A 17,905-nucleotide genomic window follows, 5' to 3' on the forward strand; every position below is an offset into this window, starting at 1 on the left:
CAAAGTAACATTCAATGATATACCGTAGATTCATTACTGCATTATTTCCCTGAATACTATAGAAATTAAGTAAACTATGTGCACTGCACAGTGCACACACCTGACAGGACATATTTTCTAAAGAGCAGGACACACTGGGAGACTCTAATTATTACTAACAGAATATAGAGCTTTTTAACTTACACCATTCACCACCACTTGACAATTCATGTTATCAAGTAATTTCTCCATAGCATGGCCATATTAAATTAATGGAGCTATTTTGTTCAAAATGACATTTTGGATAACTGCACGTACTGTCTCATGACTGAGTAGTATTAAAGTGCTTGCAGTGGTGACTGGGTACATTAGGCAGCGGTGGCCGAACGGATTGCGGAGCGATCTTGATACCGGAAGGTCGCCAGTTCGAATCAGCGGTCCGACCTTATATATATACTCTATGGGTCCGACACGTTAAAATTACCACCGCTGAAGTGCCCTTGAACAAGGCATTGAACCACTACGATGAAATGTTCTATGAGCAGGGCCGGAAACAAGTTCTTGAGCTTAGCCCAGATACCCTGGGTAAATATAGTAATCATTTCATTTCATTTCATTACCCGAGACCACCAGTGGGAGGGAGCAAAATCCCAACGCGAGCGTCTACCGGAAACTCAGAAGAAATAGAAGAAGAACACTTCCCATTTAAATATGATTTAAACAAAACACCGCGAGTCAGTCTATTAGTATTTTATTTATCAACGACGATGGCAACAAAAACATTGGCCAAGTAAGTTTAGGAGGACCCTGTTACGTTGATATATAAATCGTAACAAGTTAGTGTGCTTGAAAAAGGAACGAAACAAAAGGCGTGGTGTTTAACTTGTGTTGATCTCGTTTTGAGCTTGTTGATCATGCATCATTCACCTGTTTTCTAATATTCACAACTTTACCATAGTAACTAATGGGTGATGTCTGTGAAATCAATGTAAGTTATCGAATACTGATCAATCTTCTTCCACAGACAACTGGGATCAGTGAGGAAGCGCTCCCAGTCCTCCACTGGACAAAGGAAACCACTAGTTTCCAGTAAGTTGGAGTGCAAATATAATGATGTAGCTACTGAATAATATACACATATATACTGATATTTTGGATGATACTTCATACTATTACTAACTACTAGACCACTTTGGTATAGTCTCGTGAGTCGTGACTCGTCTTGTCTTGTGTAGCCCGTATAGCCAGGCGGTAAGAACAGAAAACAAACTGCAGAGGGTGCTGTTTTTCCCCTTTTTTGCCAATTGGTTCCCAGATTGGTCTCTGGATCTGGTGACATCAAAATTCAATGCTTGGGACTTTTTAACTCCAGAGAAAACAAGCGTTGAGTGACAACTATGACCACCGCTTTGAAAATAAATCCTGCCACTATGTAAATTATTATTATTATTTGCCCATTCATTGAATTTTGTTGTCACCAGTCTATGATGTCTCCAGATGTATTAGTATGTGCATAGCTCTCTGATCATGATTCATGGCTACGTATATATATATATATACACAACTTATACTTCTACTTATTTCAGATCAAATATTTTCATACCTGATTGTGATTGACTACGAGTCCACTTGCTGGAGAGAGAAAAACAACTATGGCCCAGAGATCAGTAAGTCTACTAGCAATATACGGGAAAGACTAATTTCTTGCTGCTCGTGCTACGTTTCATAATTAATTTCCTAACCACACATCTTATTTTTCCCTTATTTCTCTGTCCTATCCTTCTCCCTCCTGATTCCTTCCACATGGCATTGTAGTCGAGTTCCCTGCTGTTCTGTTGAACACATCTACTGGGGAGGTTGAGTCAGAGTTCCATACCTATGTTCAGCCTCAGGAGCACACTGTTCTGTCGGAATTCTGCACAGAGCTGACTGGAATTACACAGGTGAACGTGATATGATTAAATATGCAGTCACAGGTTCTACCAGTATAGCTTTCTCTGCATCTCTAACATGAGGTCTCTCTCCTCACAGGGTCAAGTGGAAGCCGGGGTTCCCCTCCATATCTGCCTTGGTCGGTTCAGCCGTTGGCTGCAAGCTCTGCAGCTCCAAAAGGGTGTGGCCTTCCCTAGGGACCAGAGAGGCTCTGCACCCTCGGCTTCTAAAAAACCCTGTGCCTTCGTCACATGGTCCGGTACTGTACACCTTCTCTTGGTCTACAATTTTAAGTGGACCTTAAATTGGTTTATGACATTAATTTGTTTATTTACCTGGACATAAACCACGACCAAGTAAAGGGTTAGTGGGCATAAGTGGGGGCTTGTTTGGGAAATGGGAATATATGCCCCACCTGTTTGTGCTTCTCTTTTAAGTGCCCATCGCTTCGTCCGTGCATCCGGTAACTCTGCCCTACACGCATTGTGTTTTGCTTCATGTTGTCGATTTTATTCCCCGCGGCTTCTGTCACCCATGAACACAAGATTACTGTACACACACTGTACACATTAATTAATACTGTAGTGTAGATGGTGTAAATGTTTATGCTCTATGATCAATCTTGGCCTAAGGCCTTCCTGGCAACCTTCTAGCAATATTGTGCTGCTTACAGGAACGATCAGTCCTGTACCTTTCATTCTACTTGGGGACAACTGTCTTTTCAGATAGGATTTCATTCCTTTATACTGTAATCAATTCTGTTCATGTTGTCATGTGTAATTGCATACACATGGAATACCCTTCACCCACTTCAATTTGAAATATCAGTTGCAAAAGATGATATACAAAGAAACAAGACAAAAGTATTGGAAGTTCCTGAACCTTTACTTTACTGACTGTAAATAAGTCTAAGCACAATTCAGTTGTACCATGGTGGAAATGTTTGCGTTCTAACTAGCAAAATATCCCTGTTTTTTTTGCTGTTTCAGACTGGGATCTTGGAGTGTGTCTGCAGTATGAGTGTAAGCGCAAGCAGCTTCACAAGCCAGATGTACTCAACAGCTGGATAGACCTAAGAGCCACTTACAAGGTAGAGACACTTGCCCACTCTCATATTTCTTTCAGTCCTTCTTTCTGCCAATATTGATGAAGTCTCCCATGTGTGTTTTGCAGTCATTTTACAATAAAAAGCCGAAAGGTCTGAATGGCGCACTGCAAGACCTAGGAATCCAGTTTTCTGGACGCGAGCATTCTGGTACTAAAACAAATCAACAGCTAATTGATAAAGCTATATTAAAAAAGGAAATTGTTTTATCCTAATGTATTCCCCCCTGACTTTTTCCTTTATTTCCCATTTGTCCTGGCCTTCCTCAGGTCTGGATGATGCACGTAATACTGCCCAGCTAGCACTGAGGATGATGCAGGATGGGTGTGTGATGAAGATCACCAGAAGCCAAGATGGGGTGAGTGTGTCTGTGCCAACCCAACTGATGCATCTCCCACACTACTAACCTTCCCCATGCCATAATCCCCCAAGGACTTTCGCAGGTGATTCCCCATCACGGTCCTACCACCATCTGTTCTGTTTGTGCTACCTTCTCATATCTATTCATTTAACCATATCACATTAATTTCTCATCTATACCATTCTAATCTTTAATCTTCAAAGACTACTTGGTAATAACTGCCATATTCACAAAACATTTTATATTTTTAGCCACTCCTATTCAGCTAGTGTAGATGTCCGCCCGGCGCCCATGCTAAACTACTTTGCCATTTCTTACTATTTTGAAAATCATTTTTGAATAGTTAACATAGCCAATCTACATCGACACGTTGTGAGCTTGTAGATTGGCTATTTTAAATATTCAATAGTGTTATAAGAGCGCCCCTCACTTCACACGGGTGTGATTTTTCATGTCTAATCACATCAATCTTTCTGCTCATAGAGACCATTGCAGACCAAGCCTCTGTTGGGAAATGCAAATAATCATGTCGCCAACGAGGTCCTTGCCACAGCTAAAACATCCTCATGTAAGACTCCAGAGTCTTGTCAACATAAGCCATGCTCAGAAAGCCATAATATGGTAGTGGACACAAAGAAGACCTCACACTCAATCCAAGAACTTGCTCAAGATGTCCAAAGTCTCATCTCTCCAAGAACACTGCTGAATGGTGTGACTACTCCTTTGTATGGGAATAGCAGCCGCAGGTCTAAAATACAGGCTACTACAAACCTTTCCTCTGGAATGGTAATAAACAATATGTCATTACGCAACAACAGTAAAAGCCTAATTTTAGTCTCAACCACTGTGGACTGCCTGCCCCATCTACCCCAGCGGATTCAGAGCTCTGAATCAAAGGAAACAGTAGTTGTACAGCAGGAGGAAAGGGCAAAAATTGTAGCTGAAATGGACGAGGGGTGTGGTTCATATGATGCTGTGGTGTTTGAGTGTGATGATGTCATCAATAACTTATACACAAAGAATGGAATGTTTGACATTACAAACGCATCAGAGTGTGGCAGTAGATGCTCTTTAATACGAGAAGAGCCAAAGATTTCGGTCTGGAGTCGTACCAAATTACAGTCCATAAATTGTATGGCAAGAATTCCCTTTGAGGAAAAAGAATCTAAAACTAAGAAACCAGAAAATTGTACTGCCAGACGCAATATGTCTACACCCACCAATAAGGAAGGCCTATATCATTTTGCCACACCTAAAACGTTTAATCAGAACACTAAATCTCTTGCCTCCACATCAAATCATCTCGCAGGAGCAAATGGCAAAGCATCTCAAAAACGCAAAGAGTCGGGGACATCCCATAATGAATCCCGAAAACTTGACAGTTCTCTGAGACCTATGTCCTTTGTCTCAGACAAAACCCATGCCTTATTTATGGGACCCAGATCTGTACTCTCACATCAGAACCGAACCAGAACACATTCAAAAATGCACAAAGAACCTGTGAAGACCTCCTTTGCTATCTTTACTGACACAGCAAAACACTCTGCACTTTCACACTCTTCAAGTTACAACATCCAGCAGCGTCGTACCCCTTCTCCTTCAATCCAGACTCCCTCTGCCCTTTCCTCTTTGTCTACCAATCACTCTAGAAGAATAACATGTAAAGTCACATCTCCACTGTGTGCTTGTGGGCGACGTTCAAAGCGTCAGATTGTGGCCAATGGTGGTCCCAATCATGGGCGAGGGTTTTATTGCTGTCCAGTCCGTCGGTCAGGCAGTGGAAACGGGATCCAGAAGGGATGTGAATTCTTTAAGTGGGAGTCGGCTTTAATTCAGGGCCATTCCAAAAACACTGCTGCATCATCTGTCTCTCTCTGTTTCAACTCAAGTTTATACCGTCATGCTCAACACACCTCAAATTTAAGAAAGAGCTATTAAATATCAGCAACGCAGGGATGATGCAGTGACTTTGCTGCTTTATGGTCTTTATGCTCACAAATTAAATCTAATTGCAAAAAAACTGTCTTTTTAAAACTAGCTTTTCTGACAATCAGAGGAAAGTATTCAATATAAGGTCTTTTAGGGATTTCTAAACCCAAGAAAGCACTATTTCCATTGGGGTCCTTCCTTTGTACTCGATTCATCACACTACTTAAGGTTTTGAATGTATTGACACTTCTGTCTGAATGCTGCTAAATATGCCACTTTTAATATTAAATGATGATAATGAGTTTTACATTTATTGTGGATACTAAATTATGAACTGTAAAATGAATTGTGTAAAAATAAAATGTGCTAATGTTTCTTTTTCTATTCATTTATTTGGGAGGGACAGCACATTTTGATGAACACCACACATACAATTCAAGTTTATTTGAAAAACATTGCATAACAATATGAAATATGATGTTTCTTACCCTTTGAGACACAAGAGGACCGCGCACGCTCTATTAAAAACAACAAACAACTTATCAACTATCAAACAACGCTAAAAAAAAGTTTCTATTACTTCTGGTAAAGCTTGTACACTCGGGAGGAACTACATCTGGTGCTTTTCGTGTGACTCACAGGTTGTGTGAGTGTCTCCCATTTTGTAGTGTGTAGACACATTCAATGTAAATCTGCTGGATTTAGCAAGGATGCTAATTGTTGTCCCCATACAGAAAACAAGCAAAATGACAAGAGCACATATAAACATTACTAAAAGGGTCCCAAATGGAAGAGAAAAAACGACAGAAAAATGAAAAGAAAAACCTGATTGTCCATGATCCATCCTTTTAGTTGGACCTTGAAAGATGTAATGGATGCACACGCTTTGCGCTTCCTTGAACTGAGAAGGTGACGTGTATATAGACTGCACCTCACAATCCCCTCTGGGAAGGCATACTTGGTCCCTTACTAAACTTGTTATTTATTAATTAATTTTGAAGCTGCTGTGGCATGTGATCTCTTTTTGTATGTGCATAACTCGGTTCTGATGGTCGCACACTTCGGTCCCTGACTGCAGTCACATCCAGCTAAATCTGATTTCTCAAATCTGATCTTTTGGCCCGACCATTCACACTGCATTTGCAAGTGACCAGATCTTATCTGTCACAGATCTGTGTGTTCAATTTGTTTAAATAAGTTTAAACGCAAACAAGCCACATACAAGTCACATGGAATCCGATTTAGATCAGGTTGTTGCATTCAGAAATTTCAGACTGAGACAGATCGCCTGAAATCAGATTTGAAACCACCTCTGAATGTGGCTCAAGTCACATTGGAAAAAAACAGTTTCCATGTAAGTCAAGAGCAGTGAGCTGCAAAGAGCTGTGGCAGACTGGCTGACAACAGGCTGACCCTGCACACAGGAGGTAAGACTGAGGCCATATTTTTGGTAGCAGAATCAGGCTGCTGGGTCACTAGGATTTGCTGTTAATTAAAATTGGTGACTGTGAAATAATGTCCACAGAGAGTCTAAGGATAAATGTAACTGGAGAATAAATGTCTATAAGGGCACTGACCAAAATAAATCAAAGAACAAAATGCCTTGCTAGGAAAGCTGCCTTCCTGGAGCACTTCACATCTTGGCTGTGGTATTGGGTCAGAGTCAGTCACTTCAACTAGGTGACACCTCTTGGTACACTGGCCTTTCACAACAAAAAAACAAACAAATTGCAGACTGCTCAAAACTAATTCATTTGCGTCATCCACGGCTCATCCACGTAGACATCTGGGCTTGGAAAACTTTGTAAACTGGTTGTAAACTGTAGAAAAGCGGGCGGATATGAAAATTCTGCTCACTTTTAAAATAGTTTTAAAAAAATGGTTGGAAGTCAGGCCCGGCGCCAGGATGAAATGACTGAGGGGTCAATTTTTTTTATTTTATTTTTATGTCAATAATAAAATATAAAACTACCTGGATTGGGTTTCTACTTTCTAGTGATATTTGGCAGTGATATTCACTAGCAGCACTGGTTATAACAACTTGAAACATGCTGCTACAAACAAAAACAGTAAAAAAAAAAAAAAATCATATTGTGTTGCTAAATCAAGCAGGCAGTGTCAGTTCTATGACTCAGCTGGTCACATGCAATATTGGAATGATAGCACTGCCCCACCAGGGGGGGTCCGGGGGGGCTTGGCCCCCTGGGCTCCAGATTTGTTTTTAAAATTTGCGATGAAAATGCTTCAATCTGGTGCACTTTGAGATAAAAATGAAGAGGCTAGATCTATAAAGAACTACACACATCATATTCGATTATTATCATCTTTACTGTGCTATTATTGCCATTTGCCAACATCACAGTTACAAACCAACATTGGATAGGGCAGGGGTGGGCAACTTTGATGATGGAGAGGGCCACTATATTTCAAACTCACTCCAGAGGGCCACAATACATATAGTCAAAAGTAGCTGATCTACAAGCTCAAAACGTGTCGCAGTGCGATGCATTTTGAGCTTCTAGATCTGCTTTTTTGCTATTTTTTTAAATTGGAATCCTGAATTATTTTCACCTATTTTTTAATTGGAATCCAGAAAAGTAATATTTTGTATTTAATTTCAAACACATGTATATGTTATGTTAACTTTATGATTATGAACTGAAATGCAAATATTGGACATAAAAAAGGCTAGTACTAGTCATTAAGCTACTAATATAGACTGATGTAATTAAAGTGGGTCATGTTTGCATGTTTGGAATTGTAACAGCTGAAATCAATAACATATCAGTATTCTGATATTAACCTGCAGACCGCATTAACTGAGTCTGTGCTCAGAGAATACATTCTCCACAATAGTCCACAGCCCACTTTGCCACTTGCTCTGATCCACTGCATCAATAGCACCCCTCCCCCCCAATGGCAGACAATCATATGTCAGACACATACATTCAGTTGATCCGAATTAACATGTGTTAAATTCCTGTGCCTCAGGTAGCCTCGTACTTCCTGTTCTTTCCAGATGGGAGATGGCCATGACGCATGTTAGATGTTCCTTGCATGCCTGTACAATACATGTTTTTGTTTGTAGCAGCATGTTCCGAGTTGTTATAACCAGGGCTGCTAGTGAATATCACTGCCAAATTTCACTAGAAAACCAATCCAGCACAAAGGGTAGTTTTATATTTTATTATTGACATTTTAGGGTCAAGGAGGTCGGGTTGAGGGGTCAAGTACCCCCTTTGACCCCTCGTGGCGCCGGGCCTGTCCAAAGTATCTGTTTGACTACTAACTAGTGGGTGAAACTCAGAGGAGTTGCAGGTGAGTTTCACCCACCCGGGGCAGTGAAACAGACTTTGTACCATGTAAATTTAAAAACCTCATGAGTCATGAGTAAAACAGATTCAGGAAATAAAAAGTTCCTCTCCAGCACTTCCACTTTTAAAACAATGGCTGCAGTGCAGCATTCTTACAGTTATTTTTTATAATGTTTTTCTTTCCCTTGGGCACTTTACATACATGCATTCCCCTTGCCATGCTGCTACTAGTCACCTGAATGGTTTCAAATGGTTATTAATATAGGCCTATGACTTTTTAATGCACAAGATTTCGTATAGCAGTTTATATGATAAACTGTTATTAGTATATTATGCAGTCGATTGGATGTACCTACAGGGTAAAATTTCAAAAATGCATTGATTGCATTTTTTTCTCCAAAGAGCTCATGATGTTATGTAGTGTATGTATCTGTCTGTATAGTTATATTGTTGTCTTTTTTTGAGGACCGCAATGAAAATAAGCTGAAAGGCTTTCTTGTGTTTTTGATGCTGATCTACAGTATGTTGAAAAGTGCTCTGTGCTCATTTTATCATCACCAAAATAAAATCAATCAATCAGTCACATTGTTTTCTGTTACATAGATAAGATTTAAACCACTGACTTTGGACAAAAGAACCTGATGGCTGACTGTGTCAAAAGTCTTTCTTGAGTCAAGAAACATTGATTGATTGATTGATTTTTTTTATTTCACAGACAAAAAATGTTACTTGTGGAAGAACCATGAGCGCCCCTCAAAAACAGGTTGTTCATTATTAATAACTTTTTAAAAGGTTGTGTGATCTCAGAAACCGAGATTATGGAGGGGGGGAAATTAATTTACACGCCTTTCACCAGTGTAGGCTAAGGTTAGTATCAGGTTAGTATCATTGATTGAAATTGTATCAACAGTTTGTAGAATGGATAGCCTACAGTTCAGGTAAAGTACAGGTGATACAAAAACTCAGAGAATAAAACCAGAAAAAGACTTGTTGACATAAGGGTCCTCCATTTTCAATTCATCAGAACATTTAAAGACATATAAATATACACTTATATGCGAAAAAGAAATCATCATATATATACACGGTTAGAAAAAAAAGGGGAAATATGTACAGTAGGCTAGGCCTGTAGAAAAGGGGGAGGGTTCAGAAGTACCATGATTGTGTTCGCAACAACTTTTTGTCCCTCGGCACACTCCGTACAGCCGCATTAACGCATAAGAGCGTAGGTGCGGAAGTTTCACGGTTGAGAAGAAGACTAGAGATTGCGGCATATTGCGGTAAGGCGAGCTAGCTACAACAGCTGCCGCACTTAGCTTAGCCATAGTGTCGTGCACGATTCATTAATACTCCTAATAGGAGCCAACTTAACAACAAACGTGTATATTTAAAAAAATATTCGGTTCAATAATAGTCGACGCTACTGATTGTATGTGATTAACATTTCATTTCTGCCCGGAGGCGACTTGTAAATCGACGGAATTGCAGAAGGAGGTACGTAGCGCGTGTTGTCGCCATTGTTTATAATTTGGGGTCAGACTAATTCCTAGATAAGGTTAACAATAGATATCTATATTTATTAGTGTTTTAATTGTTACTTTAAATGTTGTGTTTATTGGGCTGTCTGTGAAGTATCACTCATTAGCCGAATAGTAACATGAAGTAGTTGGCTGTTATTTCATCTTTTCACAATAAGCTCCGTGTGCTAACGTTAGCTTTCCAGCACATAGACTTCTACGCGTGTGCGTTCGATGAGATCAGTAGGAATTTTGTCCATACTAATGGCTACTGTTATTGTTACATTTAAAACCTCTACACATTTAAAGGGTTTATATTGCTTCTTAAAATCCACGTTTGTTAGTAAGAAACGTTGGTTTCAGTCGCTAGCTAGTAGCTAGATCATACCAGAGTTGTAGGCCCGTCCATGGTCCCAAATGGGCATGGACGAGCGTTAAATGCGGGCAGATATTTTGTTTCGTATGTAGCCACTCCACGCGTTTGTTTTGTGTTTCATTTTTGCAACAAAGCATGAGCCCTGATGGTTCCCACCGGTTAGTATTTTTTTTTTTTTTTTTTTACAAAGTATGATATGTAGCCCATACACAAACAGCTGCACACGTGACTGAACTTGGTGGCGCGCTTGTTGGATCCTACGGTTCTGTGTTTTGGAATGGTGTTACTGTTGTTCAATGATGGTCGTAGATAAGTTATTATCAGTGCATATCTACATTACTGTGTGTTCTGGCCTGTGTTGTATTGCCCATGGAGACAAATTTCATGGTGGGTGCCTAACCTTAACCTCACAGAATAATTATTTCCAAACTACGTCCATCGTGTAGAAAGCTCCAGGAAAGAGCGAGTCTTTTTGCAGATTTATTTTTGTATAAATGATTTATTTTTTTGTTGTTGGTAAATTGTACAATGCTGGATAGACTGGGCCACTGGCTTGTTGTGATCATGACATTCTGCTGTAATCTTACGTAAATTCAAATTGTAACTAAGGCTTTCACTCACTTTCATGTCATATGGGTATTTGATAGGTCGATGTAGTTACCCACTCGATATTGGTACTCCATATATGGAGATATCTAACTAACCTATGTAAGTCTGACATCTCAACTCCATATTTAGACCAGGTTGATCTAGCTCCAAATATGTAGCTGACAGAGGCATCTAGTGCTGACATTATGCTATTGTAAAACTCCACATATGGCTATAGCTGCCTTATCGTGACATCAGTGACGAGTCAGGATATTTGGCCTTACAACCCATATATCTGCATTATACGGACATCTAGTTCCTACTGGACACTGGTTCTAGACTCTGACAACCAGTCCCTGTTTAAGTAGTGTTTTATGTAAACATTTACCTGTCTTCTCCAACAGGCAAGGAGAGATGTCTTACCACTCGTCCTCACGTAGCTCTTCAAGGGCTACAGACTGCAAAGTCTATGTTGGTGACCTTGGCAATGGTGCTGCTAAGGGTGAACTGGAGCGAGCATTCAGTTATTACGGCCCACTACGAAGTGTTTGGGTGGCCAGGAACCCGCCTGGGTTTGCCTTCGTTGAGTATGAGGATCCCAGAGATGCAGAGGATGCCGTGAAAGGCATGGATGGAAAGTAAGTAAAAACCTTGTATTTATCTTTATGTAGAAGCTCATGAATTCCACTGTTTTCACATGCTTATTGTCAATGTTCTAAACCCCTTTCCATCCCTGCTCTTCCTTTATCCAACAGAGTCATGTGTGGCTCTCGTATTCGTGTGGAAATGTCGTCAGGGATGTCTAGGAAGGGCCGTGGTCGTCCTAGTCGACGCCATTTTGATCCCAACGATAGTTGTTACCAGTGTGGAGAGAGAGGCCACTATGCGTATGACTGCTACCGCTTCAACAAGAGAGGAGGTGGTCGTCGTAGCAGGTAATGGAACCGCAGACTTGCATGTTTGTTTTTTAGTTTGTAACTCAATGTTTTGTTGATGATCCACTTTCTATTGCACAGGATAGAATTGTATAATGATGTGGGAAGGCTTCTTATTTGGGCTTATTAGGATTGAACTCATTAAAGTGAATTTGTAGGAATTGGCTTTAAAAACTGTTTGAATTCTCATACAAAACATAAAAGGGAAGATTTTTCAAATTAAATCACAAAGTGAAAATGAGATCCAAATGTAGACTGGTGTGTTTGTTGCAGGTCTCGCTCCAGGTCCCGATCTCGTTCCAGGTCTCGCTCCCGTGGGCGTCGCTACCGCTCTCGCTCCCGTAGCCGTAGCAATGACCGGTAAGTTTCCTTTAGGTACAGTTCCCTCAGACCATACTAGTTGAGTGTAATCAGATTCATTCAACATAATTCAGATTTGGAACCCAGAAATGAGTGGCAGAAGCATTGGAAATAGGGCAATCTGGAAAGCTCCTAGTTTGATCCCCGGTTCCTCCTGCGTTTTTGAAACAATGACTGTCAGAATAACGTATGGGGAGTAAAGTTGGGTTTTTAAATCTAGCTTGTTCCTCTCTGATGCCTACTTCCAATTTCTGACTGTCCTGTCTGTCTGTCTTTCAGCAGCCGCCCACGTACTACTACGTCCTACTCCAAGCGCAGGAGCAGGTGAGGCTACAGATTTTGAATGTTCTCATTTTAGTGATTTTACACACCTTGTTACTGAGTGCTGTTTTTTTACTACACTGTTTGTAAAGAACAACAGAATTGGCATCTTTGCCAAATGCATGGATGGCAGAGCTGTGTACAGACTGATTTCCATCAAACCACAGGTGGCTGTGATATGGTGAATAGTCAAGTGGTGCTAGTAAGGTCGTCTATCAGAAACTGCTGTGAACCACAGTGCAGAGAACTTCCCTGTCTCGTTTTGAGATGATGGCAGTGTGTAACGTCACAACTTATAGAAATATGGTGATATTTTGGATTTAAAGTGAATGAGCGACAGCCGGTACAATCAGAAGCTCTGTTTGGACATGAACACTTTTTATTTTTTATTTTAATAAATTATGAGTGTCTCTCCACAGTAGTAAAATACATAGCTACAAATTTGTTTTCTGCAAACATTTTGACAACGCATGCATACTGGCATACCAGTTATGTGCAGAGCTGGGTATAGCAACTTGGATGCAGATGGCATTTAAGTTTCAGCTAGTAAATGCATACATAATGGAAGAAAGTATGACATGGATGGCAGCTTATAAACAACATGGTTAACAGGCCACCCAGAAACATGGTTTTGCTTTTTAAAAAACAATGTTTTGTCTCCTGTGATGTTAGGTCTGGCTCCCCGGCCCGTTCCAACAAGTCCAGAACTCCAGTGAGAAGGTATGTATGCATCAGACTGACAGACACATGCGTGTATATGTGAGTGACCCGGTATAGACCAGGGGGCCTGTGAAGCCATGACTTTTTTTTTAATGTTTGTATTATAATATCCATTGACTATTGTCTGTAGAAGAACTACCTTCAGCCCAGTCTCGCGCTGTTCTCTCAACACAATGAAAGGTGATAACAATGCCCTGTGTGTGACACCTCTCCCGATTAACATGCAAGCCCACTGTCTGGTCAGGTTTAGCATTCTAAAAGAGCGCTATTATCATATGTATGGGATTCTCACCGAATAGTAAGTCTTCAAATTCATTTTCTCTGTTAGGCTTGTTTTTTAACATCCTGTCCTTTCCTTTTGTAGTCGTTCCAGGTCTCGTTCCCGTTCCCGATCAGTCGCCAGGTCCAGAGGGCGTTCTGCTTCCCGCTCTCGCTCCCGCTCCCGTTCAGCCAGCCACAAGAGGAAAAGGTGAAAAACACTCTAGCTTGCTTACTCAAACATTGATTGAGGTTATAGATGAGTGATGTATTTACCTGTCTTTTGATTTTCTAGCTGTTCATGCTTGGTACTTCTTGGTCCAGTTGGTTTTGACCAGGACTTTAGTAAATTGTTATAATATAATTCCATGCACAAAGAATTCACTACTAGTTCTAGAATCTAGATCGTCCCTGTTCCCCGCTATTTTGTTTTTAGATGTGACAGTACAGAGGTGAGGCTCAGAATGTTAGCTAGAGCTAGATCCTTCTTCCTAGGTAAGTGATCAGGTAGATTCTCCAATGGAACGTTGGACTTCACCGGATGACTGCCATGTTGCTCGAAGCGGGAAAACCACAAAGAAGAAGGCGCCAGATAATCCTGGCGAGTTTGCATCTGCTGCTGCCGCCGTAAGCAAAGGTGAAACAGAGGATGGGGACTTTGGACCCATAGAGAGGGATAAGGAAGTAGTAAGCATGGTTAGCTCTTCCCATGTGTTCTCTTTCACTTCTTACTATAGTGGTCATATTGTACATATTGCATTACTTGGAAAGAAAGCACATGGAAGGACAACCTTAACTTTCTGTAATCCATGGACCATTTAGCACAGCTAATTGAGGCACACTAGCTAGATGTGTTTTGGAAAATAATTGTAGTTCTTCAGTTAAGTTCAGGTAGGAGTACTGCACCATTGGGTGTGATATACTTTTTTTTCTTTTTTTTTTTTTTTTAGCCTTTGCAGTACAGTTTTGTTTATTTTTCATATTTCCTTTAAAGCGTGTGTTGGGAGCTGAGCACTGCGCAGGCACCGCAGCTGTCCCCAGGCCCAGGGTCTGCCAGCTGGCGGTGTGCACATCCTGCGGGAGGGTGACTTAAGCGCCGACCTGAGATCAGCCTACGCCTGCGGCTACTGCTGGCGTTAGAGAGAGTGAGGTCGACCTACCGACCGACCCCCTCCCCACCCACAGTGAATGAGTGTCCGACCGACGCACACGCTCGGATGAGATCAGCCCGCGCGCACATACAGTTGTTCTACTAGAATCGCCCAGCCAGCCTTCCTTCCGAGCTACCAGACGGGCTGGTCCACACAGTTCAGAGTTCGACCACTACCTTAAAAAAAGAGAAATCCCCTAACTACCAGACCCCCCCACCTACCTACCAGAGCACTCCGGCCTCTGACTTAGCTTCTGAAAGTGAGAGAATGTGAGAGAGTGCTGACGAGAGATCAGTCTTCAAGAGCCTCGCAGCGCAGTGTGTCTCCGAGTTGTAGTTCTTCAGTGCTTCGCGTCTCTGTACTTGTTCGTTCTGCCACTGTCTCCAAAGGTAAACCAAAAATCAACTCCCATGACAAAGATCAGACATATAATTTTGATGGGGAAAATTAAACGGACGAGTAGTTGTCTTTGGTTTGTTATCCACCTAGAGATCTAATGCTGATACCACACCAGACATGCGCAGAGTACCGATGTGGGTGTACGTACGTGTGTGTGTGTGTGTGTGTGTGTGTGTGTGAGTGGGATTAAGAGGAACTATTCACCATGTACGTTTGGAGTGCAAACGTTAAAATTAACCCTTTTTCATAGCGGTGAAGATGGGTTAGAGGGGCTCTAATAATGAACTAACTTGGGATCATGTGATCATGATTCCCCTAGTAGTTAAAAACTTATATAATTTTATTTCTTTTGGTATAGTTTGGTATGTTCATTTTCTATTCTAACTATTATTGTTTTCCTTTTTTCTAAACCGGATCACACAACTAGTTTTTGAACAAATTCCAGGCTGACGCGATGTTCATATTGAGGGTAATAATGGTCCAGGGTCAAGAGTGTTTTTGTTTGGGGTTTCAGTGGTATGTATTCAGGGCTCTTTATCTGTGTGAAATATTAAGTTGGCTCTCTTGAATTGCCATAAAAAAGATGGAATTTCTTCCACAAACCACCTGTGGCCATTTCCTTGGCTCAGAGAATTCCAGGCATCTAAAGGGTTCACATTCAATCTTTAAATGGCAAATTGAGCTATGATGATGAGCTCAAGGCCATTGCCATACTTGGAAAGTGTCTTATTCAAGGAAATGCAGGTGTAGGGTTGTTACACAGGTGAGAACAAAGTAGTGGTGGTGTAAATGGATGAAGGTCACTTGGGGTTTGTAAGCAATCTAAAGGACTGTTGAGATGCTCTATACTTTGACCTTCGTCCCACAGTTTACTAATCATCCTCTTTTTCCGTTGCAGTCGCTCCCGTTCTCCAAGTCCCAAGCGGAGGAGTCCAACACCAGCTGATGACTGAAGCTTCATTTGCTCAACCCTGATGAGTCTGTTCCCCCAAGAACACATTAAACCTAGACACACGTCCCTTAACTCTCATCCTTCCACCTGCTTCAAAAGCCCTGCAGCGGTTTCTTTGTCGTCTGTGAAGTAATGATTTGATTTTTTGTTCCTGCAGTGTATTCGCCATGCTGTGCAGACTTGGAATGTTGTACATGTATAGACAATTTGGATGACATTGTTTTACACACTGCTTTCCTGGTCCTGTACCATTATAGAGAAGTTGAGTAAGGGAGCATAAACGGTGAGGATGATGTTGTAAAAATTCCTATAACAGTAGACTTTTAACAATGACTTGGGCAGTCCAGAAGGCAATTTGTCTAGAATTTAGATGCTTACCTGAGTTAATTGGCACCATTCTGCAGGGTGAGAGGCACTAGTCCAATTTTGGATTGACCACTTTTTAATCCCTAAATCCTTTCCATAACCCTAGTGCTTGATCTCGCAAATGCAAATAACTGCCCTGTACCATCCTGTCTCGTACATCTTACACAAACACCAGGCTGGTCTGCATGCCTTATGTATGATGTTACATTCCTAGACAGAATATTTTAGTACTCTGCATGATGTTTGTCATTTTACTACTGAACTGCCCTTTTTACAATTGTTATCAGGTCACTGTAAACAAATTGGACTGTTCCTTTTTGTTTTAATTTCTATCTGAAATTATTCTTGTGATGTTTTGAATTCATAGAGTGCTTAAGTTTAATTTCTGTAAGGGCTTCCTTGATTTTCGCTCTCCCTGGCCTTTGACAGGCAGTTTTATTTTTAAATAAATGTCTTAGACATACCTCTTGGTTCTTGTGTCCTTTGTACATGTAAATTTGTGTTATTCAATGAACAGTAGGCCTAACGTCTTACTGGGCCTGTATTTCTGGTCCCTTGAGGGATGGCATGGTGAATTATGTGCATGATGTGTTTCCCCATATGACACCCACCATGAGTTCATTAGCAATGTTAATTAAAAACATGGTTGGTATCAGCTGGCCACTATCTGTTGACCCCCTGTTGCCCTAGCTCAGACAACACCCATCTTGCAACAATGCCCTCATTATCATCAACACCTGTGAAACAAGTATCTTGCATACCGGTAGCTCATGTTCCTTTTCAAGCCGTATCTGATTCAGTGCAGTATGCAGGGTGTGACTGTATGGTAAGGGCGACCAACACCCCCATTTTCACGGTTTAATCTGTTCTGAAAGCCGATTGCCGAAATGCGTTAGAAATTGCACCTGAGCCAGTCTTGCATGTTTTATTTTGGAGTGCTGCATTTTCCACTTGGGTTTTGATTTAAGTTGTATAGCCGAGAACACACTGCCCTAAACTTATGGCAGCATCCAGAGGAAGGGCAGTTATTTGCATTTCTTTCTTAACCATTGTTGTACCTTGTTTTTTTTTAGAATGGTCATACATAGTATACTACACCACGACAGACTTTCAATGCATACTTGATGATCTGGTGACAAACCTTGAAACTTGTCTAGACTAGAGGTTGTGATATCACCTAACCACTACCACGTGGATGCCACTTAAATCTCCATATATGGAGCTCACCTGTTCTGACCTCGTCAAACCCTGTACACTCGAGACACGCCCGAGGCCTCGCCTGGCTTTACTAATTAGCACACATTTTACACCCTACCCGGACCGAAAATGTCAATTAAAAAAA

General features: G+C 41.1%; 2 protein-coding genes across 5 annotated transcripts; both read left to right on the forward strand.

The window, feature by feature from the left end:
- The first annotated feature begins 639 nt into the window (after window positions 1-639).
- On the forward strand, window positions 640-5,674 carry eri2 (ERI1 exoribonuclease family member 2). 3 transcript variants are annotated; one of them, XM_079499074.1, is made up of 9 exons: window positions 640-769; window positions 1,004-1,068; window positions 1,566-1,646; window positions 1,795-1,922; window positions 2,011-2,170; window positions 2,901-3,001; window positions 3,085-3,166; window positions 3,286-3,374; window positions 3,861-5,674. In XM_079499074.1, the coding sequence occupies exons 1-9, from the start codon at window positions 747-749 to the stop codon at window positions 5,313-5,315; spliced, it is 2,184 nt and encodes a 727-aa protein (XP_079355200.1). In that variant the 5' UTR covers window positions 640-746; the 3' UTR covers window positions 5,316-5,674. The 3 variants fall into 3 exon arrangements, with proteins under 3 accessions (XP_079355200.1, XP_079355201.1, XP_079355202.1); XM_079499075.1 differs by lacking the exon at window positions 3,085-3,166 and having other exon boundaries at window positions 2,901-2,933; XM_079499076.1 differs by lacking the exon at window positions 3,085-3,166 and having other exon boundaries at window positions 2,901-2,933; window positions 3,286-3,459; window positions 3,861-3,917.
- Window positions 5,675-9,838: 4,164 nt separating this feature from the next.
- On the forward strand, window positions 9,839-17,026 carry srsf7a (serine and arginine rich splicing factor 7a). Of its 2 annotated transcripts, XR_013789922.1 has the most exons (9): window positions 9,839-10,114; window positions 11,506-11,739; window positions 11,857-12,036; window positions 12,310-12,396; window positions 12,676-12,720; window positions 13,390-13,437; window positions 13,802-13,906; window positions 14,690-15,235; window positions 16,144-17,026. XR_013789922.1 is itself a non-coding variant. In XM_079500018.1 (8 exons), exons 2-8 carry the CDS (start codon window positions 11,516-11,518, stop codon window positions 16,196-16,198), a joined length of 744 nt encoding a protein of 247 aa, XP_079356144.1. In that variant the 5' UTR covers window positions 9,844-10,114; window positions 11,506-11,515; the 3' UTR covers window positions 16,199-17,026. The 2 variants fall into 2 exon arrangements, 1 of the variants encoding a protein (XP_079356144.1); XM_079500018.1 differs by lacking the exon at window positions 14,690-15,235 and having other exon boundaries at window positions 9,844-10,114.
- Window positions 17,027-17,905: the final 879 nt, after the last annotated feature.

Source organism: Electrona antarctica (assembly GCF_951216825.1).
Source record: "Electrona antarctica genome assembly, chromosome: 4".
Taxonomy (NCBI): Eukaryota; Metazoa; Chordata; class Actinopteri; order Myctophiformes; family Myctophidae; genus Electrona; species Electrona antarctica.